The sequence below is a fragment of the Perissodus microlepis genome, chromosome 12, assembly GCF_051167445.1.
Source record: "Perissodus microlepis isolate ML-2025 ecotype Zambia chromosome 12, ASM5116744v1, whole genome shotgun sequence".
Taxonomy (NCBI): Eukaryota; Metazoa; Chordata; class Actinopteri; order Cichliformes; family Cichlidae; genus Perissodus; species Perissodus microlepis.
Window position 1 is genome coordinate 10,929,053 of NC_140472.1, and position 23,361 is coordinate 10,952,413.

At 39.5% G+C, this 23,361-nt stretch overlaps 1 protein-coding gene across 4 annotated transcripts in view; it reads right to left on the reverse strand.

The window, feature by feature from the left end:
- The window catches only part of ncor2 (nuclear receptor corepressor 2), a 90,121-nt gene extending 67,002 nt beyond the window's left edge, over positions 1 to 23,119 (reverse strand). For all 4 annotated transcript variants that reach the window (XM_084946870.1, XM_084946869.1, XM_084946865.1 and 1 more), the window contains exons 1-3: positions 22,865 to 23,119; positions 4,027 to 4,222; positions 3,206 to 3,321 (exon numbers count right to left, since the gene is read on the reverse strand). In XM_084946870.1, the coding sequence (XP_084802996.1) occupies positions 3,206 to 3,321; positions 4,027 to 4,131 (221 nt within the window). In that variant the 5' untranslated portion in view covers positions 4,132 to 4,222; positions 22,865 to 23,119. The remainder of the gene's footprint in view (positions 1 to 3,205; positions 3,322 to 4,026; positions 4,223 to 22,864) is intronic.
- Positions 23,120 to 23,361: the final 242 nt, after the last annotated feature.

A 23,361-nucleotide genomic window follows, 5' to 3' on the forward strand; every position in this document is an offset into this window, starting at 1 on the left:
TTCAGTCGAATACTTCCTCATCTCCATAGAGGACTGGCACTTACATAATCACATCAAACTCTCCAGCCCACCCCCTTCTCTCTCCGTCTCTCCCCCTGTCCTTTTCTTCTCTTCTCTTTCTTTCTCCCTCTCTCCCATGTGAGCGTGCAGAATAATCTGTTCACTAGGGAGGATTTGTCTGGAGGATAGGAGAAAGATGTGCATGGAGGTGAGAGCTGAGAGTGTATGGCAGAGACAGGGAAGGGGCAACACAACACCCCACAACAGCTCCATTACTTTCTTACTGGCTTGGGCCCCATTATGCCAAGAACAGAGATCGTGTATGCTGATCGCTGCCTGTTGTTGTGAAAGCACTACAGCGTTTGTGTGGCTGCCAATCTCTTCGTTGCTCCCCAGAGGAGCAGCTACGCAGCTGTGCACGGTGCAGGAAAGGCTAACAGAGAGAGAGAGAGAGACAGAGAGAGAGACAGAGAGAGAGACAGAGCTAAATGCACCACAGCTGGGATGAATGAAAGTGAGATAATGCACAGTAGAGTGGGGACGGCGGGTGGAGCTCAAAAACTTCATGCAAAATGTGCAAGCCATCTACTTTTCTGTTCACATTACGGAATAAAGTTGCCCAGTGGCCAAAAATACTGGAGAATATTTACAAAATATCGTAGCAACCACATTTATTCAAATACTTAAAAGATCTGTTTCTAGGAAATCAATGTGTGAAATGCAGGTAGAGGCAGAACAATCAAATTAAATAATGTATGTAAAGTAATTCAGCACATTAAAGGCCTTAATCAAAAAAGACTGCATTGCAATTACAAATGCAACACATTTGAATGAAAGAAAGACTGGGATGTCTAGGCATTCAAAGAGCAGCAATACAAAGGATTCATTTAAAGAGACTACGAACACTGCCAAACTGCACCTACCCATATGCCCAAATGACTCACAGAAATTACTTTCACAGAATAATTCAACAATAATGCAGGCTATGGTGCAAACTAATTTTCCATTCTTGCACCAGACACATTTAGACACTCTGTTCTGTCCAGAAAATAAAGTGTTAAGTGGTTTCGGTATCTTGTTATGCTTGCTAGAAAATGTATTCGCTCCCTTTCTCAAGAAGCTGGGATGATCTCACACAGACGGGAAGAGGGGGAGTGAGTGAGATACTGTAAGGAGTAAAAAAGGAAGGTGAAACAAACAACTACCATAGTGGTTCACAAGTGATTACACACTGCAACGGTTTTCTGACCTGTAATTAGGTTAAAATAGCACATTTCCTCCTGCCTTCAGTCCAGATTATTAAAGAGAAAACATTGATCTGTCAAACTGTTTCTCAGTATGACAGATCTCTGGAGAATGGCACAGTTTCTAAAGGCCATATTAGTGCTCACATTTTCTCCCCGAGCTTGCTACAAATGGAAACATGGTGTGCAGAATTACCGAGACTTGTGAAAAGACAAGCACACAGAAGAGAATAGACTGAAGGATTCCAAAGGCCAGAATTACACTATTCACACTCTGAATGAGCTTCAGTCTGAATTCTGAGATCTCTAAAGGAATGCTGAAGCCCTGAAATATTCAGCTGAAAGCTTCCCCACCCCCAGACGCCTGCCAGCAAGACCACCGGTTTATTTCTGCTTCTACAAAGAAATGTGGGCTACCTGTCTGTAATCTCTCCTTCTCATATGAAGGTTATTTTTATGTGCTTAAAAACATAATTCATTGCCACTGTAAAAGCTGCAGAAGGCACAAGTGAGTCAACTCAGAGAGACTGCCAAGTGATTGAATGAAGAGTCAGAAAATCAGAAGCTAGTGGGAAGCATTCAAACTGTGCAGTGTTTATCTGTTTATCAAACCATGACCCAATGTTCCCGCACTGCGGGCTAAGCTAATAACTGTTAAATGGGGCCAGTGCACAGCTCTCTGTTATACAGTGAAGACCATAATGCTAGCAGACTGACATTTAAATAAGCCAAAAATAAAAATAAAAAATATGCCACAGCCCCACAGTGCTACAGAATCATTTTGCCATCTGCTGTCTGCCATGTCAGACACACAAGATGATTTATATACTGAAAGACAGACCCCAGCCTACTCCTGACTTACTGTGCATGTAATATCTGTCAGCTGATTTCTAGTAAAGTCTGCCTACATTTTGTATTCCATGCATGTTTTAATACATGCAAGAAAATCTGCCAAACAACTGAAGGAGGAAAAAAATTCTTGTGACTTCCTCTGTGCGTCATGCAAAATTCATATCATGCACATCAATTATTTATAAGTACTCATCAAGTTTCATCCTCAAAAAGAGATTATATTATATAAATAAAGACCATTAGCAGGTACAAGACCTGCATCTGCATTGACAAGGTACTACTCCTACAATTCTTTGGCCGATTTACTGTTTGGTCGATTGGAAAAGCTTTTTTTTTTTTTTTTTTTTTTTTAAAAAAACAAAAACAAAAAAAAACAACACCTCTGCAAGCTTCATTGCCCAGCAGAGCAGTTTAACACAACATTACAGAAGAACGGCTGCAGATGCCAATTACATAAGGATTAAACTGGGGGAGGGTTAACAGGCACAGGCTTTAACACAATAATACTGCATAAAAAATGCTGTCTGCAAGAAGCCTCTATGTGGCTGTGGCTAGCAATCAACAAGAACAAATTCATCAAATTTGGCAATGCCACATAAGCATCATCCATCCAATATCCAGAGCTGGCGGCCCAAAAGGCCGCTCCCTTGATGTGTGACATCTTCCCCATTCACCACAAAGTCTCTGACTTTCATCTACTACTACAGCTCAGTCCCACATTTCTAAAATTACACTATTAAGGATGAATTACTTTTCTTTCTTTCTTTTTTAATTGAAATGTGCATCTAGTATAAAAATATGGTGTCACCAATAAAACTAAAGCAGTGGCAGATGCTGAAATGATCTGTAACAATACATCAATAGCATTTTTTTTGTTCAGCAAAAGCTATAATTATGTTAACCTAAAATATTTTTTGTAGTAGACATTGTTGGGCATTCACTGACACCAATTTTATATCTACACATACATTCAATTGCAATCAGTGACCTCACGCAATTTAAAAAAAAAAAAAAAAGACCAAGAGAAATCTTCTCTGGTAGGTTTCAAAATTAGAGAAATGTGTTCCTCGTGAGGGGATAGACCATATTCATGAAGAAGGCACCCTTACCTTTCACTTCCAGGCTGGAACTCTGAAAGCAAAGAAGGTCGACGACGATGGGGCTGGGTGAGGTGGGGACTGTATTCCCTGCTATGATGAGAGGGGTAGTCAACCAGTCCGACGTCCTACAACAGAGACAACAAATCTTATAGAAACTCCATCCTCATTAGAACACCACGTAGTGTTAGTGTTAGAAAACCACAAATACCTCCCCCCAAAAAAAATCTCCTGCCTTGGTTCTCCTGTAATGTCTTATTTTTTATCTTAAGCTCTCTGTCAGTTGGCGATATGTCACACATTCCATCAACTTTCATCGTCCAGTGAATATGATGACATAAAGGAGCAGCAGGGTTAAACTAATGGTGGCCTAAAGTCTTGGATCTTCCTGTCATTCAAGTGAAAAAAAAGCCTTGCAAACACTAAAGGTCAGTGAATGAACTTTTACGTCAGCCAGAGGCCTCTTCTTTCAAGCACAGACAGCTTTGTCGACGATGCGTGGAAGAACATAATCTTGATAATTAGGAGATGTGGGTGGAAATCATGCAGAACGCCTTGATGCCGACTCCACAACAAAAACATGAACTTTCAACTCAAACATCTAATGAGGGGAGCATTTTCAGGTTACGCCAGTGTAATCTGGAAAAACACCTATGGGGGTCTTTGGGGTTAAGCCCTTTCCAGTAGATCTGACTAAAATCCTGTTTACCAAATATCCAAGTAGGAACAGCCAAGCCACAACTACAGTTTTCATCTTTCAAATGTTTTTCCCTACAAAACAAAAAGGCAACACAAGTGATTCCATTAAAATCATTGTGTGTAAGGCCCCTTACTGTGTGTGCCCGTTGCAGCTGCAGTGGTAGAGTGGCGGGGTTTGGCAGGTGCCGTGTGTCCACAGTCCTCCGGCCCGGCGGCACAGTCTGGGGATGAGAGGACATGCTGGCACAGCCGCTTCCTCTACAGGCAGGAAGTGGGTGTTGCTGTAGAGCAGATGCTGCACATTATCGGCCGTTTCTTTTAGCCTGCAACCTATGAGGAAAGAAAAGAAAAAAGATTAGATGTTTTGAAAGTTAGGCCAGTGGAATTGCTCTCAACAATAGAATAATCACAAAACTGGCTGTAAGCACAGCTCTTTGATGCTTTCTGGCTAGTACATCCAGAAAAACTAGAGATCTTAGAATGTCATCACATCCCTACCACAGCTGCTCCACCCTTAGTAAAGAAGTGAGAATCCTTGCACCTGCTAGACCCAACCTCTCATTCACAGCCTACTGAATGACCCACTGTCCACACACGGAGGACTTGCAGACAACACCGGCCAAGACAAGCAACCAGCCAGTAAAAATACTCCGAGCGCGATGGGGTTTTAGGACCAACATAAATAACTCATTTCCAGATAGAGATGTAGGTCTCAGGAGTCAGGCCACTAGATTTTAACTGCAGATGACATTATGTAAACCAGAGTGGTCACATCCACATGGAGTATGGCATATATGGACCAAAAAAATGGACATACAAGTAAAAACAGCCCTGAGTGTAACACATCTCTACCTACAGAATGAGGTATAGGTAGGTCTCTCACATAGGCCTGAGACAACTTTAATTATTAATATATTATATATGTTATCATTATGAACATATATGTGGACCTCAGGCACCTCCTGCAACAAGGAAGGAAGTGAAGAGAATTTGTTACTTAAAGGTAACAGGTGTTAATCACAAGGACAGACATACAGAAGAATAAGTTAAAATTACTTTGCAAGGTAAAGGAAAAAAAGAATCATCTAATGACATGCTAACTGCAATGCAAATGCTCAGAAATGGTGGCAGCACGCAGTACTTGCAATGCACTGGCTGCAACCCTGTAATTGGGTTTAAAACCCCATTAAAAAAAGAGGGAATAACTGCCCTGTCCTCATTACAGCGACCATGCAAATTACAGCAGATGTTGGAAAACATATTTGCAATATAAAAATTAAAGAAAAAATATATATATGAAATTTGTTTCTCAATGGGATGGATGGACACTTATTTGTGAGATTTCACTCTCCACATGATGTTCACCGCCATTCTCAGGCACACTTACAAGCCTGCTTTGCTAGTAGTAGTAGTGGATGGACTAGTGCCTGCGACATGTGTCCCTGTGACTTCTGCCAGCAGAGAAATTAGGCCTCCTGCCATTTCTGCAGGGCTTTGGCTAATGACGCCTCCCTCTCATAGCTCATGTTTCAGTGCTGTGTGTGGCACACAACAAGAGGCATGGTGAAATATGGGCACTCAACAGGGGCACTGATCGAAATCTTGACAAGATAGCAAAGTGCTTTAAGTGCACTGCAATTTTGTAAACTGAATGGGAAAGCCACTGTCACTGAGCCAAACGCTCAAAACAAGTCCAAATGCATTTCACTGCTCGACGACAAGATAGGACACAGAGTAGTTTCTTACTTTAGTCTAAAAAACGCTAAGCAAAAACACTTAACAACAAACATAAGTAGTTATTAAACATATGAAATAAGCAATACCAACTATGTATTCATACTTTAATATGCAAGTTTAGTGATTTGATAAATTAATGAATATTAGAACAGAAACTACAAACACATTCTCTTGTTTCATTTGGTTACTTCCCAATTTTATTGATGACACACATATGAAAGACATGCCCTATATCCTATGTGGAACCCTCTATTTCCAATACTGCATTAACAGATCGAGCCTTAACTACTGCTACTGGCTGTTAACTGAGCAGCAGTACTTAATTTCTTTAGTGCTGGAATATTAATTTGAGTAATAGAAAGAGAAGCACTTTGCCTACACTGAGCTTAGATAATAAGGAAAATTAATATGCTGTTTGGCTCTACAACGAAAAATTAATGTTCACTATTTTACAGAAAGTGGCAACGTTATTGTGCTGGGCTGCTCCAGAAAAGCTGGCAGGTTAGCAAGTAATGGCAGACAAACATTAAAAACTACAGTCAACCACTGCAATCTGCAAGCAACCAAATGAATCACTTGGTGCAGCAATAGATTTAATCCAGCAACAGCCAGAAGCCTTCAGTAACCGCTGCCAACCAGTCGGGGAATACATGTTGTTCCCTAGCAGCCGGTGGTTGTATCACATCCAATATGGCGAACAACTCTTGAGTATTGTGGCCATGACATCACATGACAAACCACAACTACTGGCTATAGTTCCTCATAGTGAGCTCCTTTCAAGTCTCTCAGCTGGGACAGGCTGAGTAATAATCTTTGCAACTGATAATAAAGTAGAACTTTTTATAGCACAATGAACCAGAGACCAAATCACAGCACTACTTTGGGCAGAGTACTATTGTGCCAGTCTCCATTGTCTGACTATGATTTTGAGTCTTTTTTTCCCCCAGCACAAAGAGGGGCACTATCTACCCTTCCTTCCTGTTCAACTGTCACAAACACAAAGTGTCACTTGATTTCAGTTACGCAAAGGGCTCTATTACGAAAGGCTGAACATGGCTCTGACTGTAAGAAACAGAGGAGCTCTGTAAACATAGGCTCATAGAGGCCACAAGATGGGAAAACACTGCTCAGAGTCTCACACCAACTAGAGACTGTGCCTTTGTGTCTCGCAGTCTAAACTGTGGCTTCAAATATTTTCACAAAACTAGTGCACACTCATTGTTTGGTCAGACAGACTTGAGTAAACAGACCACAGAGGGAAAGTCCTTTAGCAGAAACCCTTAAATAATTTAAGACACTATTGCTGTATTGACATAATGTGTACTATTCAAAATAAAAGGTCAAAAAAAGAGGCCAGAAAGACTTAAACGGGGTGAGATGAGCCTACCCACGCAGAAACCTCTCTTTGATGACTGTCGTGTTCAGAGAGATTCCCCTGAGAAGTGAGAAAACAAGTCTGCAGGCAGTCACAAGATCGGCAGAGAACAAAAAACCTCAATCAAGATGAGAGAACCAACACAATGAGTGATCTTTGACATCCACTCTGAAGCGAAAGGGGCCTTCCAGGCGACGGGCTAAACACATGCACTGGCACTGCTACAGACACCCACAGGCAAGTCGTTGGCTTGCTTCCAATGCTGCAAATGAACTCAGTCACCTCACTCTCTTGCTCTAGCGTGCCTTCCTTCCCCACTCTCTTTTTACTCTCTTCTTTTCCACATAGTAGAGTGGGCCTCAACCTTCAGCAGTGCAAGCCAATATTTCATCCTCTTACCCCCACACACCCCACCCTCCCTCTCCATTTTAGGAATGGCTGTGGAAATACTAGCACAGAGCACACAGACGGCTTGCAGTCTTCAAGTGGAGCAGAAGGCAGACTTCAAACAACAGTTTCATTCTACTGATATAAACAGTTATTCAAATCTCGGTGTGCTCAGACTTTGTAGCTTGAGCACAATTGATTGTCCTCATTCCTGAGAAAATTAAAGGATTTTTTTTTATATATACATGATTGTGAATACTAAAATAGAAGCAAACAACTATTTGCCATGTAAAGATACAGCGCTGTAATTGTATCCTTAGCAGAGACCTAGTAAGCTCACTACCAGCTCCATATGTTTATTCTGAACTGAAGTAGCTTTGCATGATTTACAGTTCAAGGTAATCTGTGTTTATCCTAAACTGGGTCTTAGTGTATCCCCTCAGTTCATCCACCATCTCAAACAGGCCATTTTAGCTCCCTTACCCCTTCCTTTATGCCAACTTTCTTGTGATTGGCTGCCACTTGTAAACAACAAGTAGGTGAGGTTGTTATACTCACTACCCGGCTCAGACACCCAAAGAGTGCCTCTCTGGGACCTTCCTGTATTTTAAAGAGATGCGAGTGAAAGCAGCATTCAGCTAAGTGACAGGAAAAATGTGGCCACTAGGGCTGTGCGATATGACCAAAATCTCATATCCCAATAGAAGACATCTATCGTTCCGATAACTAAATAAATCACAAAAATTTTACATTTTCTGAAAATTCTGTGAATCTTGGGCAGCTCGACTTGCGTGAAGTGTTTCCAGGCTGGGCGTCATGTACCTGGAGTCGAGTGTTTTAACCGATGCATGAAACTATACAATTTTAGACATAAGTTGTAACGGCTGCCATTTTCTTTGTGAGTATTTATTACACAGTGTGCTGCGGGGAAAAGCCTGTTCTAACGTTTAAGTCTAAGGTTTATTTTTTAGCACCTGAGGGCTCTTTTTTGCTTCTCATCCGTAAACACTCTGCATACTCTTTCACGTGGTTCAGTGTATTTTGAAAAGTCTCAACAGGATCTTGAACTTTATTGTGAAAGGTTTATGTGGAAAATAAACAAGCGGACAGGCGATGGTTTTACCGACGTTATTGCTAACGACAACGCATAAAAACAGGCGCTTGTCCGTCCGTAGTGTGGTTATATTAAATATAAGAGAAAGAGAGAACTTTAAATGAATATAGCCACTGCAGTGACCATCAAAACGGTGAAAAAAATATTGCAGTAAACAGTTTATTTTGTGACACCACAAAAACGATAGCGTAAAATGAAACAATAGATGTTTTTATATCGTCATCCGATATATATATATCGTTATATTGAACAGCCCTGGTGGCCACTGCATCAATTAGTTTTTGTCTTTGATTCTGGTGATCTCATCCAACATCCAGATGTTCCAATTGTTGCTTGTTGCCCCTTGAAGAAAAAAAAAAAAGTTGCTTGGTCATCCAAATTAGATACTGTACTGTCATTTTTGTTAATTTTAAACCAATTCAATTACCATTACACAGTAGATTCTCTTACACATTAACCTAAAAAAAAAAAAAAAAAAAAAAAAACCTTGTGCTTCCCTGACGTCCTGCTTAGACGCTTCAAAACCATTTTATCTAAATGGCAGAAGATTTCTTACAGGTACTGAAAGCACACTCTCCTACAGTCTTGGTAAACTCCTGTATTAACATTTACAAGTGGTGTAAGCTTGTGTTTCAACGGGACTTTAACCTGAGTGTGTCCATGTATTTTTTCGGTCTTTACCAGTCTGCAGCTGATCCAGTGAGAGGAGAAAAACCAGTCTGTTCACACATCTTTGCACTTCCTGTTTCTTTATATAGCACCAAATGGTTATGGGCAAAATACATTTCAGATGTACGAACTGCCCAGACATATCAGGTGATCTGAGACACGTCTGGTTAATGTCACTGGACACCCTTAACATCTTGTGGTAGTCATAACATGATTTCATATTTTTCAACTCTGGTGCTCCTTTTTTTTTTTTTTTTTTTTTGGCGGGGGGGACCTGCAGTCTTATAGCTCAATCTGGAGAAACTTTAGCATAGTCTTGCACATTCATGCAGCTCTACTCCAACATTTTTCCTCGTTCCCCATCCACTGAAATTTAACACAGAAACAGAGCCCTTGCAATTAATCCACTGAAGCCTAACAATTAGGCCCAAATAGATCTTTTAAGGTCAAAAGACATAAAGAAGGTCAATGCCCATCCTAAGATGATACAGTGGAAATCATTACACTATTTCCAAGTGAGCTCACCAACTTTGTTTTATATTTAAAGACAAAAAAAGGTTTCTCTTGACACTGATGTTTCCCAGACATGACTTTGCCTTGTTTCACTGTTTAAATAATTCATTCTGATCGGCCCGTGTCATGAACAGAAACGCCAAGAAGAAGACGTACTACAAAAAGTAAAATGAAAAAGAAGAAAAAGAGAGAAGGTGATTGTAAATACCTTTCAGTTAATCTCAGAACAAAAACACTTAAAGATCCAAACCAAAGTGCACCAGCATTTCTACTGCCAGGCTGAAATATCAAAACAATGACGATAAGGCAGACTGCTGCCATTAAAAAGTAGGATGACGACATAAAAATCAATGCTGTAAAGAGGTCATGATGCAAGAAATACCTTATTGTAAGTACATATTTAATCTAAGACACAGCCATAAAAAATTTTTTTTTAAAAAGAACACAGGCACGATTTGTGCCAACAGACAACCCGTGTGATATGCGATGATCAGCGCCATCTGGCCAATGAAGAGGGTATTTGCCTGGTGTGCTAATGCATTAATTAAATATGAGAGCTGGAGACTCAGGCTGGTGCGGTTCTCATTAGTTAGACAATCACTGGTGTTTATTTATTTTATTTAGGACAGTGCATGTTAATGAACATAAATGTAAAAAAAAAAAAATTACATGAATGTAAATATACCAGATTATAGCCAAGGGCTAATTTCCATCTGTTGTCCTTAAGCATAAAAAATAGACATAATAATTCATAAAAATTCATCATTCGTTCATAATAAAAACTCCATCACCAAACTTACACATACACACCATTCTGTTCCCAAATAAAACATTAAAACTATACAACTCATACATGATCACACACTTGATTTGTCCATAACCAGTTTTTAACCTTTGCCTTAAACAAATTGAGTGTAGAGCATTCTCTAATGGGTTGAGGAAGACTGTTCCACAGATGGTGTTGCTTTCATAAGGTGACAAGTACTACATCAGTAGCCTTTCAATTATTTTTAGGCAGCACGAGGAACAGCGCGCCTGTGAAAAATATTCCCTTTTTTCCGCAACAGTGGACTCACCCAAACTTATTAATAACTGCTAGGTTTTTATTAGGAATTTTACATTTACTTAACTACTGCTCCAAACTATTAGACACCACAACAAAGCAGTCACCAGTGTGGCTTAAATTGTCAAAAACAGATTTCTTGTGTGTTCAGCATTTAGGCTTTGAAATGTGCATCAGAATTGGCATATCTCAATATGTTTGGACTAGTAATGAATATGGGGATATGAAGATATATCCATCTATCACTAACACCCAGACCAACACGTATGTGAAGCCCTCCTATGTCATCAAAACAGAAAGACTGCTTTTTTCAGAGTTTTCAGCTTGAAATAAGGTTAAACTTACACTAATGTTGGCTTTCTGTGTCTATTTTAAAAAGCGCTGGGACCAAAAAGGCTAAGAGGTGAAGTATACTTCGCACACTGTGGCAAATTTGGTTAATCTAGAGATAACATACAAAGATGTCAACATTCAAATATCTGAAAATCAGACCAGAATCTGTGTTTTATTTTTGAATGTACTCGATCTTAATCTGGCAATAGGTGCAAGGATGCTAGAAGCTTTCCTAATGATAACACTGTTAGCTGCCACATAGGAAAGCAGTTGCCCTAGTTACCCAAACACTGCAGCCTACCCCTGCTTGACTTTCACAAAGGAAATCTGCGGTCACAACACACAGTCAGCAACTGAAGACATTGTGCAAAAAGTGTGAACACCCACAGTCAACTTTGACACAGCTGTAATTTGCCTGATAGAAAGAGGTACAATGACCCTTAACCACAGCCTGTCAGACCTTTCATTTTAAATCTGACGGAACAGCACTGCCTATCACACTAACAGCAGCATGATTAGAAACAAAGACACCTGCAGCCATGAGACACGAGTAAAAAAGAAAAAAAAAATAACAACAAAGCTATTTCAGACGCTGTGACTGAAAATGAAAGTGGAAGTATTCAAGTATAAACAGCACAGGAAGCTTCACTGATATGACTCTTATTAGGTAAAATAACCAATGTAATGCTACCCAAATAAGGTCCTTTAAAACACAAACCTACTGTGCCATTTAGTTTGACAAGAAAAGTAGAGAAATAATGCTTGCCATACAATGCAATACTATGCTTAAAAGCCTTTATATTCTGTGCACTGAAAAGAAATGTGTCAAAAGTAGGTCACCTAATTTGTTGCATATGCATCACATATATTTTACACTTATTAACATTAACGCTGCTTAGATGTCCATTTCAGGCTGTAGTGCCCAGATGTGAACCAGTACTGTGTTCTCATAAGAAAAGCCAATTACAGAACTCTCATAAATCTTAAAACATTTAGATTTGGTGGGTATTAGGGTTCAGTATTGCTGCCAATTTAGGGTTGGACCCTAGCCCAAAAGCTAAGTGAAGCACTAGATTTGCTAGGTTTGCTACAGAGAACCATCAGGGAAGTCATCCCTGAGAGCTGTTTGGAAAAGGGGTACGTACTTTCAAAAATATCTTGGCCATGTCTACCACAGGCTTTAGCCAATCAGATCAACAGACCGCAGGCCACAGAGGAAAAACAAGGCCGTTTCAGAAGCTCTAAAAGATAGACAGCAGAAATTAAATTAATGGCACATCACAGTTTATCTACCTTTGTAAGATGAGTCAGCTGACTGCATGACTCATCTTAACTTTTTTACCTTACACGCAGATAAAACTTAGGTTTGAAACCATTTTAGTAGTTTAGCTTTGGGAGATGCTCTGCTGCACACCTTTAAGGGAAACCTCTATGAGACTGGTATGCTGAAGCTATTAGTATAAATGTGTAGTTTAAAAAAAAAACCAACTATGATTCACCTACTGTTATACCCACAGTAAACAACCAAAAGAAAAATATATAACTACTCTGAATAATCCACTAGGATAGCTGTATCAGACATAAGGTAAAAAAGAATGTGAAGAAGAAGAAGAAAAAATGCATTTGTATTTTGCAATAGACTACATGCATCATTGTCACCATTTCAACACAGACTTTAAAATGGACTAATCTGACAGGAAAGGACTAGCCAGGAGGTGGTGAGAGACTAACAGAACCAGCGATTGGCTGTCCTGAACCTCCAGATGTGGTCATCCAGCTGTGTCTATGGTGTACAGTAGAGCCATTATTGGATTTCCTGCCTGTTCCCTCGCTACTGGCCGCTTCAGCGACATTGTGTGAAATTACATAAGGCTCGCCCTGCCCCCTCCCTGCTGCCCAGTGTAGAACACAGGCCTTCACACACTGCCAACTATGACTCCCTGTAATCATGCAAGCAAAGCCACTCAACCAAAACACTCTTGAGGATCTAAAAGATACTCCTCCTGCTCACTCACACATGCTGACGCCAGGGAAGCAAAATTTACGTAATTTCTCTGGTAACTCCATTATGAAGAATCAACAAAAATCTTAATAAGCGCCTAAGAATCAGTTTACGGGAATACGCCTACATACAAAACAAATGAAACCACAAAGTGAGAATGCAAAGTATTGAGGAAACTGGTTAGAAAGTAAACATTGATACACACTGAACTCAATACAGTCTAAAAAAAATTAGAGAACATTTTTCGAGCTTCTAATCCAACATATACGCAATGTGACCCATTTGTGGAAGCTGTTCCTAAAACCTGTAACACCATATACACGACCAACAAACTAATCAAATCCTTCGCTCCATATGTCATATTGGGGAATGGAATTATTATAGTATATACACCTAGTGTGTGTGTGTGTGTGTGTGTGTGTATGTATATAGTTCTTCCTCAACCCCCCCCCACCCCCCCATTTTTGCACATGTCGAGGAGCGTGTCAGGTTACATTTCCCTGTGTGTTATACTTGTATAACTATGCATGTGACAAATAAAGAACCTTGAAGTTGAATTATAATAGACAGTCAAATGGATAAAATGGTGGCCACAATCATACACCTATGTAGGGTTGCCACGATTAGTCGACTAGTCACGATTACGTCGACTATCAAAATCGTCGACGACTGATTTAATAGTCGATGCGTCGTTTGAAGCTTTGTAAGATCACAAAAGACGCAGGAATAAGTAGTAGGATTTAAGAGTGTAATAACGGACTGAAACAGAAGATGGCAGCACTGCATGTACAAGGATGCCAGCTGCCGTTAAACCCCGAAGAAGAAGAAGTAGCTCTGTCCCAGAATTCATAGCGCAGCCCAGCTCAGTTTCCAACAATGGCGGCAGCTAGTTAGTTTTAATATTACTCTTTCTGGGTCACAAAATAAACGTTTAACATATTTTCAGGCAAGAATGTAGCTGTGTAAACCTCAAATATCTGCTCAGCTTATCAAGACACCACATATTTTCAAAAGCGCTCCGACGTTTTCGGAGACGTCTGTTACCCACTAGCTCGATAGCTAGCCGGGGGCAAGGCTCACTAGAGCCCGTGAGAACACCGGACTCCCGGCAAATCGTTTTCAAACCCACCGCCATCTTTCGCTACTCAGGTTAAACATGATATATAAGTCACTTAGATAACTTCAAAATGGCTTTTTTTTAGTATTTTATTTGTTCCTGAGTAAATCGGTTTGGCTGAGATTAAAGTTGTAGTTTTTACACAGCTGAATAAACGTCAAGCAGACAACTGATCATCAGAAGTGTGAGATGCTCCAGAATTTACTCCAGTGTCCTGTTATATTTTAGATAGCAAGGAGTTTATTAAACTTCACCGAGACAATCTGCAAATTTCATTAAAATTTAATAAACTATCATCTTGTCTTTATTTTTAGTTAGCACATACCTTAAACACTTAAAGCTGTAACCTAATGATAGTTATATAAGAGCAGATGCTGCTGGTGCAATAAGCTGTACGTTTTACGTCCAATGGATGATGATCTGATTAGTCGACTAATCACAAAAATAATCGGTGACTAGTCGACTATCAAAATAATCGTTTGTGGCAGCCCTACACCTATGGTGGTGATTCAGACATCCCTGTACCAATAACTACTGTGCTGAGGCTTGAGACTGGCTGCAAAAGAGTCCACTGAAAACTCACATGTTAAAATGCACAACTGAATAGCATGTTTAGAGTCCAGTACAAAAGCAACTTGGGTCTCTATGACTATTTCTCCCCTTGTAAAGCAACTAAATACATGGTAGCTGTATATCTGTACGGCTTCTTTGACTGACAGGTGTGCTAGGAAAGGCCACGAAAACCAATGTCTGTCCCAAGGCCTCACCTCTGACAATCCAAGCTACTGAACTGGACTGCTCCCCTGCATGTGTAGCATTTTAATAGTCTTGTAGCACTAATTAGCAGCTTTTGTGTCTTTAAAAGTGAAGCTCACTAACCAAGCTAAAGTCTAGTTTTGAACCCTCAAGAGTGGCATTTCTGCTGTTGCCATCTTGGTTTCAAAATTCAGATGTGACAGGCAGGGGAGGCTTTGATTGTGAAACCACTTGCTGGCTGGTTGACGGCTTGTGAAGCAGAAGTCACGACCCAATAAGTAAACCACAAATAATTCTACTCTTATTAATAAACCCAATTTTTAGTACGACCCCAAATGAGAGACTGAGACCATAAACTCAGCAGGAAATCGTTTACCAAGTCAAATAAGAAAGCTGTTGTATTATCACATACATTCTGGATTTTATTAGCCAAAACTGGCCTATCGAGGATATTCAATGGTAAGTAGGTAAGTAAAACCACTGGAAACAACTCAAGTTCTCTATCACAATGCTAAATTATACTGTTCATTTATTCTTTGAGCATACTTGTAAAATTAACAGTTATGCAAATGCACTACAAGTCAGGCAAATACAAAAATCTGAACTAAATAATATAAATTCAAGTTGTCTAGATAAACCTTATTCATTCAGGTCAGAAATGTCAGAAAATGCACAACAATACTCCAACTCCGCCTTCATAACTTGTCTGGTAAAGTTCACAAAGTAAAGATAAGGAATTGTTCATGTAACAGTTTACATTTTATGCAGAAATTGTTGTATGGCCATTACTGTTAGAGTACAAAATATCATTTATCTGTTACTGACACACAAAGTTATTTCCCAGCTGTGTGGGACATGATAACATGAAGCTTTAACTTATGAATCTCCCTTTATTCTCCATTGGCTAATTAAAGTCCACCTGACATTCAGCTCTCAATTCTAAGCAGCAGGAAATAAAACTGAGGAGTGCACTTGTCTGCTGAGCTGACCTACGTCCCCCGCACTGCTGCTTAATTATTCAAGAACTTTGAAATGTTCTTCAGTATGGCAGCATGCAACCCGAGTGCCTTTTTGCCCCTCATGATAGCAGCTTCATAGAACTTCCAGTTGTGCATGACAAGGTGTCTATGCGTGTACACTGACATCGTGCATGTATTGCCAAATACTAAAGTCCATACATGCCTCCAGTATTGACACAGATGGCACAAACAATACACCGCTCCCAAACATGACACACAAGCTTGAATTAATTACAGTCAGGGAACCATTTAAGCAGGGAATAAATCCAAACATTACAAAGCAAAGACCAGATGTCATATCAACAGCTTGATGTAAAGGCACATTCAAAAGGACTAATTTGTTCCAAACTGCACTGTCATGGATCCAAGGTACATGTCAAGACAGGAGTTCAGTCCTCTCACACAAGCACACGCAACCAGTAATTACACTTTCATACCTCTCACTTCTACAGTGGAATACAGCTGATATGTGTTCACCAACTCTCAGCTTGGCTAACTAACATCCTTTAATGGGGGAAAAAAAACAAATAACAATGCTGTAACATACTCCTAGTAGAAAACTTGGGCTAATCAGAGAGGCAAATGCAACACTACCCACACTGGTAGCCTACACACAAACAAGAGTAATGCCCTTTACCATGCTGTCATCTGTGTTGCGTAAGTGAGTCAAGTGAATCACTTACCACAGAGCCATTTCTAATCTTTACTAATCCGCTGTCTGGCTCTCTTTTATAGCGTTTAAATATGGGTGACTGGTTTTAATAGCAAGAATATTTCATAGCTAGGGTAATCAAAACAGAACACCTTATGAATAATAAATGACTACCTTCTAATAACAGCATCCAAACACAGGTGTATCACAGAAGGTTTTGAGATGGTGCTAAGTATCTTTTCTGACCATTTAATTATCTTCGTAATTGTATCGATGAAACAAAAAACAAAAAAAGAGTAAATTAAGTAGCTCAACATTAAACATTTGATCATATTCTCTCGTATTTAAAACGCATTCACGTCTAATCTTCAAAGTCACCGACTAAAAGAGAAACTCATGACATTTAATAAAAAGGAGCAAGCTAACCTAAAAAGGAAAAGATACCACGATTCCTGTAATAGATCATTGTAACAAAAGGAAGTGAAGTTTGGTGCTCAAACAAAAAAAAAATTCTTGTTACTAACCTAAGATTCAAGTGTTTTACGATAAAGCGTGGGCTTATAAAACGTGTTCTTCCACATACCAAAAAACCCCACTAGAAATGCATACTGCCACAACATGAATACAAACAATAGTAGCAGTTTAGACTGCTGTTTATACAGTTTTTGTAATTGACAGGAACAGATAGTGCATTAACGCAGTGATAGAGCGCCATACCAACTGTCAACATCATCTACAGCCTATATACCACAAAATTATTCTGGAAGTACTTTGCATGCAACACAAAAGCCAAACAGCCAAAAAATAAGGTATTGTTTAAAACCCTGATAGACTACTTTACAATAAAGGTCAACATGAACACCCTAAAGAGTGTAAAAAAAATGTCTACTATAACAAGATAGGCAATCAGTTTTCAATGTTTATACATATGAGGAATTTTACAGGTTACTTCTCAAGCAACACAAATTCCTGATTGAAGAATAGATCTCCCGTTTTTAAACTTTGCAAGGTGATGGACACAGAATCGGTCTGACCTCCATACCCTTTCAACCCCTAGGCCAGCAGACCGAACATGCCCAACCTCCTCCTCTCTATAACTGCCTAAATGTTAAAATTAGATTACTTAGATGATTAGGGCAGAAATCTGAAGCTGCAGGATAACCAATATCAGAGACATTTTCTTTGAACAACACGTCACAACAAGTTTTTCCATTTGCAATCACAAAAAAATTTAAAAAATAAAATAAAATAGCACAGCTGCCTAACTTCGGCCCCCCCCATGTAGCCACTAGAGCTGGGGTGGTACCATTGTCCAGTTCAATGGCACTTAGATTGTAATCTGAAGCAGAGCAACAGACCAGCTGTGCTTGATCATAATATTCTATCACACTGAGTCATGCATAACATTCTCCACACACAAAACCTACCAGGTGCAGTCCACTAGTGAGCAAGAAATGCTAGACAGCTGCACTTACTCATCCAGTGAGAAGGAAACTGGGTTGGAGGAGGGAAAGAGCCTGCGAGGCAGTTTTACAGAGACTGCCTCATATTTCTCTCTTAGGTTTCCACATGTAAACTTGAGGGTTCATGAAGTGCACCACGTACTAAACTTGTGTCGTTTCCCTATAATCACTCTGTTTGTGCAGCAGTTAGAGTAAATAAACATTTAATTTGCTGTGTCAAATGCTAAGTGTTGGAAAAGTCACATCTGCTTGGATTTGCTGCATTACGAGGGTAAGAAACCATGTGAACTTGTGATTTAATTCCCCATCCAACTGGCCTGTCAATAGCCAAGATTCGGGTAGAGATTTGAACCAAGGCTTTAGCTGATATAAAACAATGGCTTACAGCCCTGACACACCAAGCAGACAGATGAGTTGGATTGCATGTGGACAAATGTCACCAGATCTAGTAAGCTGTTAACATCTGATTAAGAATGTATATGCATGGTTTGACACTGGCCAACAAAAAGCAAGTCCAAGGCAAGTGTTGTTCCCATACCACAAATACCATTTCTAAAATCCAAATAAAATCCTTATAGAGCACTAAGGACACTCAACTGAGTCCGAATCAAGAAAAATTACATTTGCCTACCTACATACATTCATACATGTGCATGAATACATATCTGTACATTTCTTCATTTTTACAAGGATTGGTCAAGTCTGAAGACATACAGCATATAAAGCTAGCAGTTAGGATGTATATAGACAGACGTTGTTTTGCCTAATATGCATGCTGTGCTAAATCCACTATCAGAATGTGAAGAAACAACCGCTATGACTTCAGTTCAAAACTTGTGTGCACTGTGCTGAAGAAATATCAACTAAAATTGGACTATAACCAGGCCGTACTTTCCTGTAATTCAAATATGTACCACGAGAAGGAACAGTGAGCCAGTGTAGCATATATTTAACCAGCAAGCCATTAAAAACATTCTTATTTATGATGATAGCATAGGAAAAGGCAAAGCCTTGTAATGAAACGTGGTTAGGACTGTAAATCTTTTAAACACGCGTCATGATTTGAGTTACAAAAAGGTATTCTGCATCGCTTCACTTGGGTTCACCATCTCCACCATGGTGTTGCCTATTTGCCAAAACACCCAGTTGAGGTGTTTTGGCAAATATTTAATATTTCTTTCCCCAAATTAAAAACATGCTTAGGCACTACACCCAAGTCTCAAGCATTCATTATATACTTTCTACATCCACAAGTCCACTAGGATCAACTCAGGTTTAGAATTTGATTGCAAAGATCCATGTGGATGTTCATGTTTTTTGTTTGTTTATTTAGGGGGGTAACCATGCAAAATCTATAGAAAATTTACAGTACATTGCAACATCTACGCATGAACAAGTTGACTTCAAAGTAGTATAACAGAACATTAGTTTGTTATCGGGTGTCCAGCTGACCATGTATGTGTCTGGAGTGTATTCAAGACTGATCTGACAGTTCAAATGTAACAAATGCAAAAAAAGAAAAAAAAATGTAATCAAATTTGAGGCAGTCTTTTACTATGCATGTACTGCAAATGCTCACATTACTCTGACTATAACACCATTTTTAACTCATCTAGAATATGATTTTAGTTACAAGAGTTAGATGTGTTGCACATGCTCTTCCTGTATATGGTATATTTTGTTGTTTGTGGAAGATTACCTGCTATATCAGAGGCAGCTAATGGCGACATAAATAAGAAATAAAGAACTTGTGACATTTATTATTATGAAAGAAAGACATTTGGAATTTTAATGGAAATCTTTGATTTATGACGATGCAATGTGCTTTGTCTTCCCACAAGAATTTACTGTAAGGATTCATCTTTCACAATGAAATAAAATGAAATGAGCAAGAACTTCCCCTTTCCGGTTTCATAACTCTGTTGTGTTTCTTAATAAGAGAAGAAATTGAACTAGCGGTGTAACGGTCTCCCTGAGGCTCCATGCAGAGCACGGGATTATCTCCTGCCCCCATTACCCTTCTGGAAAAGGGGGAGATATCGCCTCACTCAGATTTAACTCTTTACAATCCTGACACTATGCAATACAGACTCCAATTTTGAGGATTCACATCAGAATTAGATTTTTGATTTTGAGTGCATTATGGATTATTAGGAGGTTTAAAAGCTTTTCAGCCTGCCTGATCACACACCAAGTGTCTACAAGTACTATAACTGCTTGTAATATCGAGTGATTTTACATTAATGTACTAAATAAGCTAAACAACCTGCGCAATCAAACATCACACAAAATTTGTACTAGAGGACATTTAATGTCCAGTCCAACCGATTTTAATATGCAGCTGTCCAGAAAAATTGAGGGCTGAAGCTTAGGAAAATGATATTTGTTTCTAATAATACTTAGCTTGAAGCCCCCGGAATAACATATTACGGTGTCATGACGCAGTACCGGCACAATATTTCCCCCACCCGACCTGCTGCCACAGCCATTACTGTCATTACTTTAACAACAGCGTGGGCTTCAATCCAATACATGAATGTAAATGCAGACAAACAAGGATGACTAGATGAATGAGACAATCACAAGATTACATAAAAGCTATGGTGGAGAAACTGAGGGATTGCTTCATCATTACTGGTAATTGCAGGAACATTATTTGTACATTAGCCAACGTTGGTGGTGAAAATGGCATTAAACAAAACAGGTGATTAGCCATTTTCAGTAACAAAACACCCTCCTTGTTGCTATAAAGAGCATGTGTATAAAAATAGCTTCAGTAACACACACACACATACATCATAATATCCTAACTACCCATGTGCTCATGTTGCTTATGCTAATTAGCAATGTGGAGCAGTAGGTGGTTAATGGGTGGTTAAACCATGCTAGTGTTGGGGGAGAGGTGGGATCTGATGTATAAATATCAGAGTGAAAAAGAAATAAATCAGAGGGTTTTTCCCTTTATTTATCTTCCAACTATCTTTAGATATTATGGAAATTTGTCCCAATTTGACTTGTGCACTGTACCAGATGTTTAACGGGAAAACTTCCTGCTGATAAAGTTAGACGTTTCAGTTGACAGGAAGTAATCTAAAGCAATCAGTTGTTTAGCATAACCTATCACACAAGTGTTATAAAGCACTGGAATAGCTATAAGACATGCAACATAAATACATGGATTGCATTTAATACTGATTGATTTTGAGTGAAACACATTTCATTCATTTGTTGTCCAACTCCTTTTTTTGTTGTTGTTTTTTTAGCTCTGCTACAAACCTGTGGTCTTACCACAGATCACTATTTTTATCATTGGTGACGTGCATAATCTATGTACTAATGGAAACAGGAAAATGCATTGACTCTTTGGTCATCCGTGATAAAGTGCATCAAAGTGGCTTACCAACTTGGTCAAACCAGAGAGGACAGATCAGTAAATACATCATTTAATCCCAGATATCCAGACAGTTACAGTTTAAGGTTTGCAAGTTTTTAAATATACATTACCATACCACTATGTATGTTCGCAATTGTGTGTTCGCACACGTTTCAAACGTAGGCACATAAAAGTAAGATATGAGACAAAATATGAATTTGTGTTTCTTAGGGAACAATCACAGCAACACAAATTTCACAAGACAAATGACTATTATTTGATTGCTGATAATCGGCTTTTATCTACAGTACGTGTTACAAGAGTTGAAGATATACACTATAGAACAAATAACTTTAGACAACAAGGACACCATCAAGCTGAACGTCCTCCCTAGCATTCAATATTAGGAAAACGTCTTTTAAACTATTTGTAACTCACTACCTTAGGTATCCAACCAAAGTGTTTTCAGTCTTTACAGAATTAACAGATGTGTCTCAATAGCGATTAACTACTTCGAACCACCAAAATTAGAATGTTTTATGACGGACTATCATTACATAGACTGACTGTAGAGACAGGAATGCAGTTTACCGGAAAATACACAGAGGTCCAAAACCCCCAGTCCAACTCCAGCAAGTATACTCACTCAGCAGCAATGTTGAGAAGCCAAACACTAACGCAAACTCCCTACAGTCCCTCTTTACTTTTGTTTTTAGAGACTTGACATCAAGCTGCTTACAAAACTACTGCACACCAAATATAGCTTATCAGCCATCTGACAACAAACCAATGCGTCCCCGCTAAAGCCGATTCAGCGCATTACGTTCACTTCATGTACAACCAGTGTTTACAAACGCAAACCGGGCGCTATTGTGCATAGCCAAGTTAGCAGGCTAAATGACTTAGCTTGAACCCATTTTCTGGTACCGTATAGTAAAAAGTTGACAATCACTAATATTGTCGGATATTGGTCGTGTTGTGTGTGGAATAGCGTCAGTAACGAGTCACCACCAGTGTATGATTAATTCAGCTGAATAAAACTGGCGCTGGCTACTCGGTCATTCTGACAGCTAGCTTGGGAAGCTAGCCCTAGTTAGCCATTAGCCAGCCTAGCCTAGCCTAGCCATGTAGCACGTGTTCCGGATTTATAAAATAATTAACTAGCTGGGAATAACCAGCCAACTAGCACTACTGTGGCAAGATGGGTAACCAGCTAGTCGAACACCGCTAAAACATTTAATTTCATACAGGTCTGACGGACCGTGTAACTATAGCACAGCATAGAGACCCGAAAAGGTCAATACTGCTGTTTCTCCTCCAAAGAATAGCCGGACCCCGTCATCCAACAGCAGAACAGACCCCCAAACCAATGGACAGCGAGCAATGAAAGCTAACTAACCTTAGCGGCGGGGCAAAAGAAATCATTCGGTGGTGTTATCGCACTGTGACTAACGTCCCAATCCTCGTCACTCGGTCTAATTTCGCTTAAAGGTCTTCTTGCTTCGACTGAACGTCTCTCCCCGGGATTAATCCACATGAAAGAGTAGTTTTCGTTTTCATTTAATCCGCTAGCGGTTTTCTGATACGTCGTGCCTGTTCCTGCACAACACAGTGGTCTAGTACTACTCCCTGAGCTGCTGCTGCTGAGACCATAGCAGGGCTGAACCGCCTCTGTCTTTCTCAATAGGTCCATAAGCTCTCTCGCTCCTCCTCTTTACTCAAAGCACTGCACATTTCCCATGCCCACAGCATATTCAAAATTATAGTAATTTGGCATGACTCATTTTCATTGGTAAATAAAATGTTATGATTAATTTTCCAAATAGATTTGTAGGTGTGCTATTTAGGTGATTAACAAATATATATGTATAAAGCATACACGGTGCAGCTGCTTAA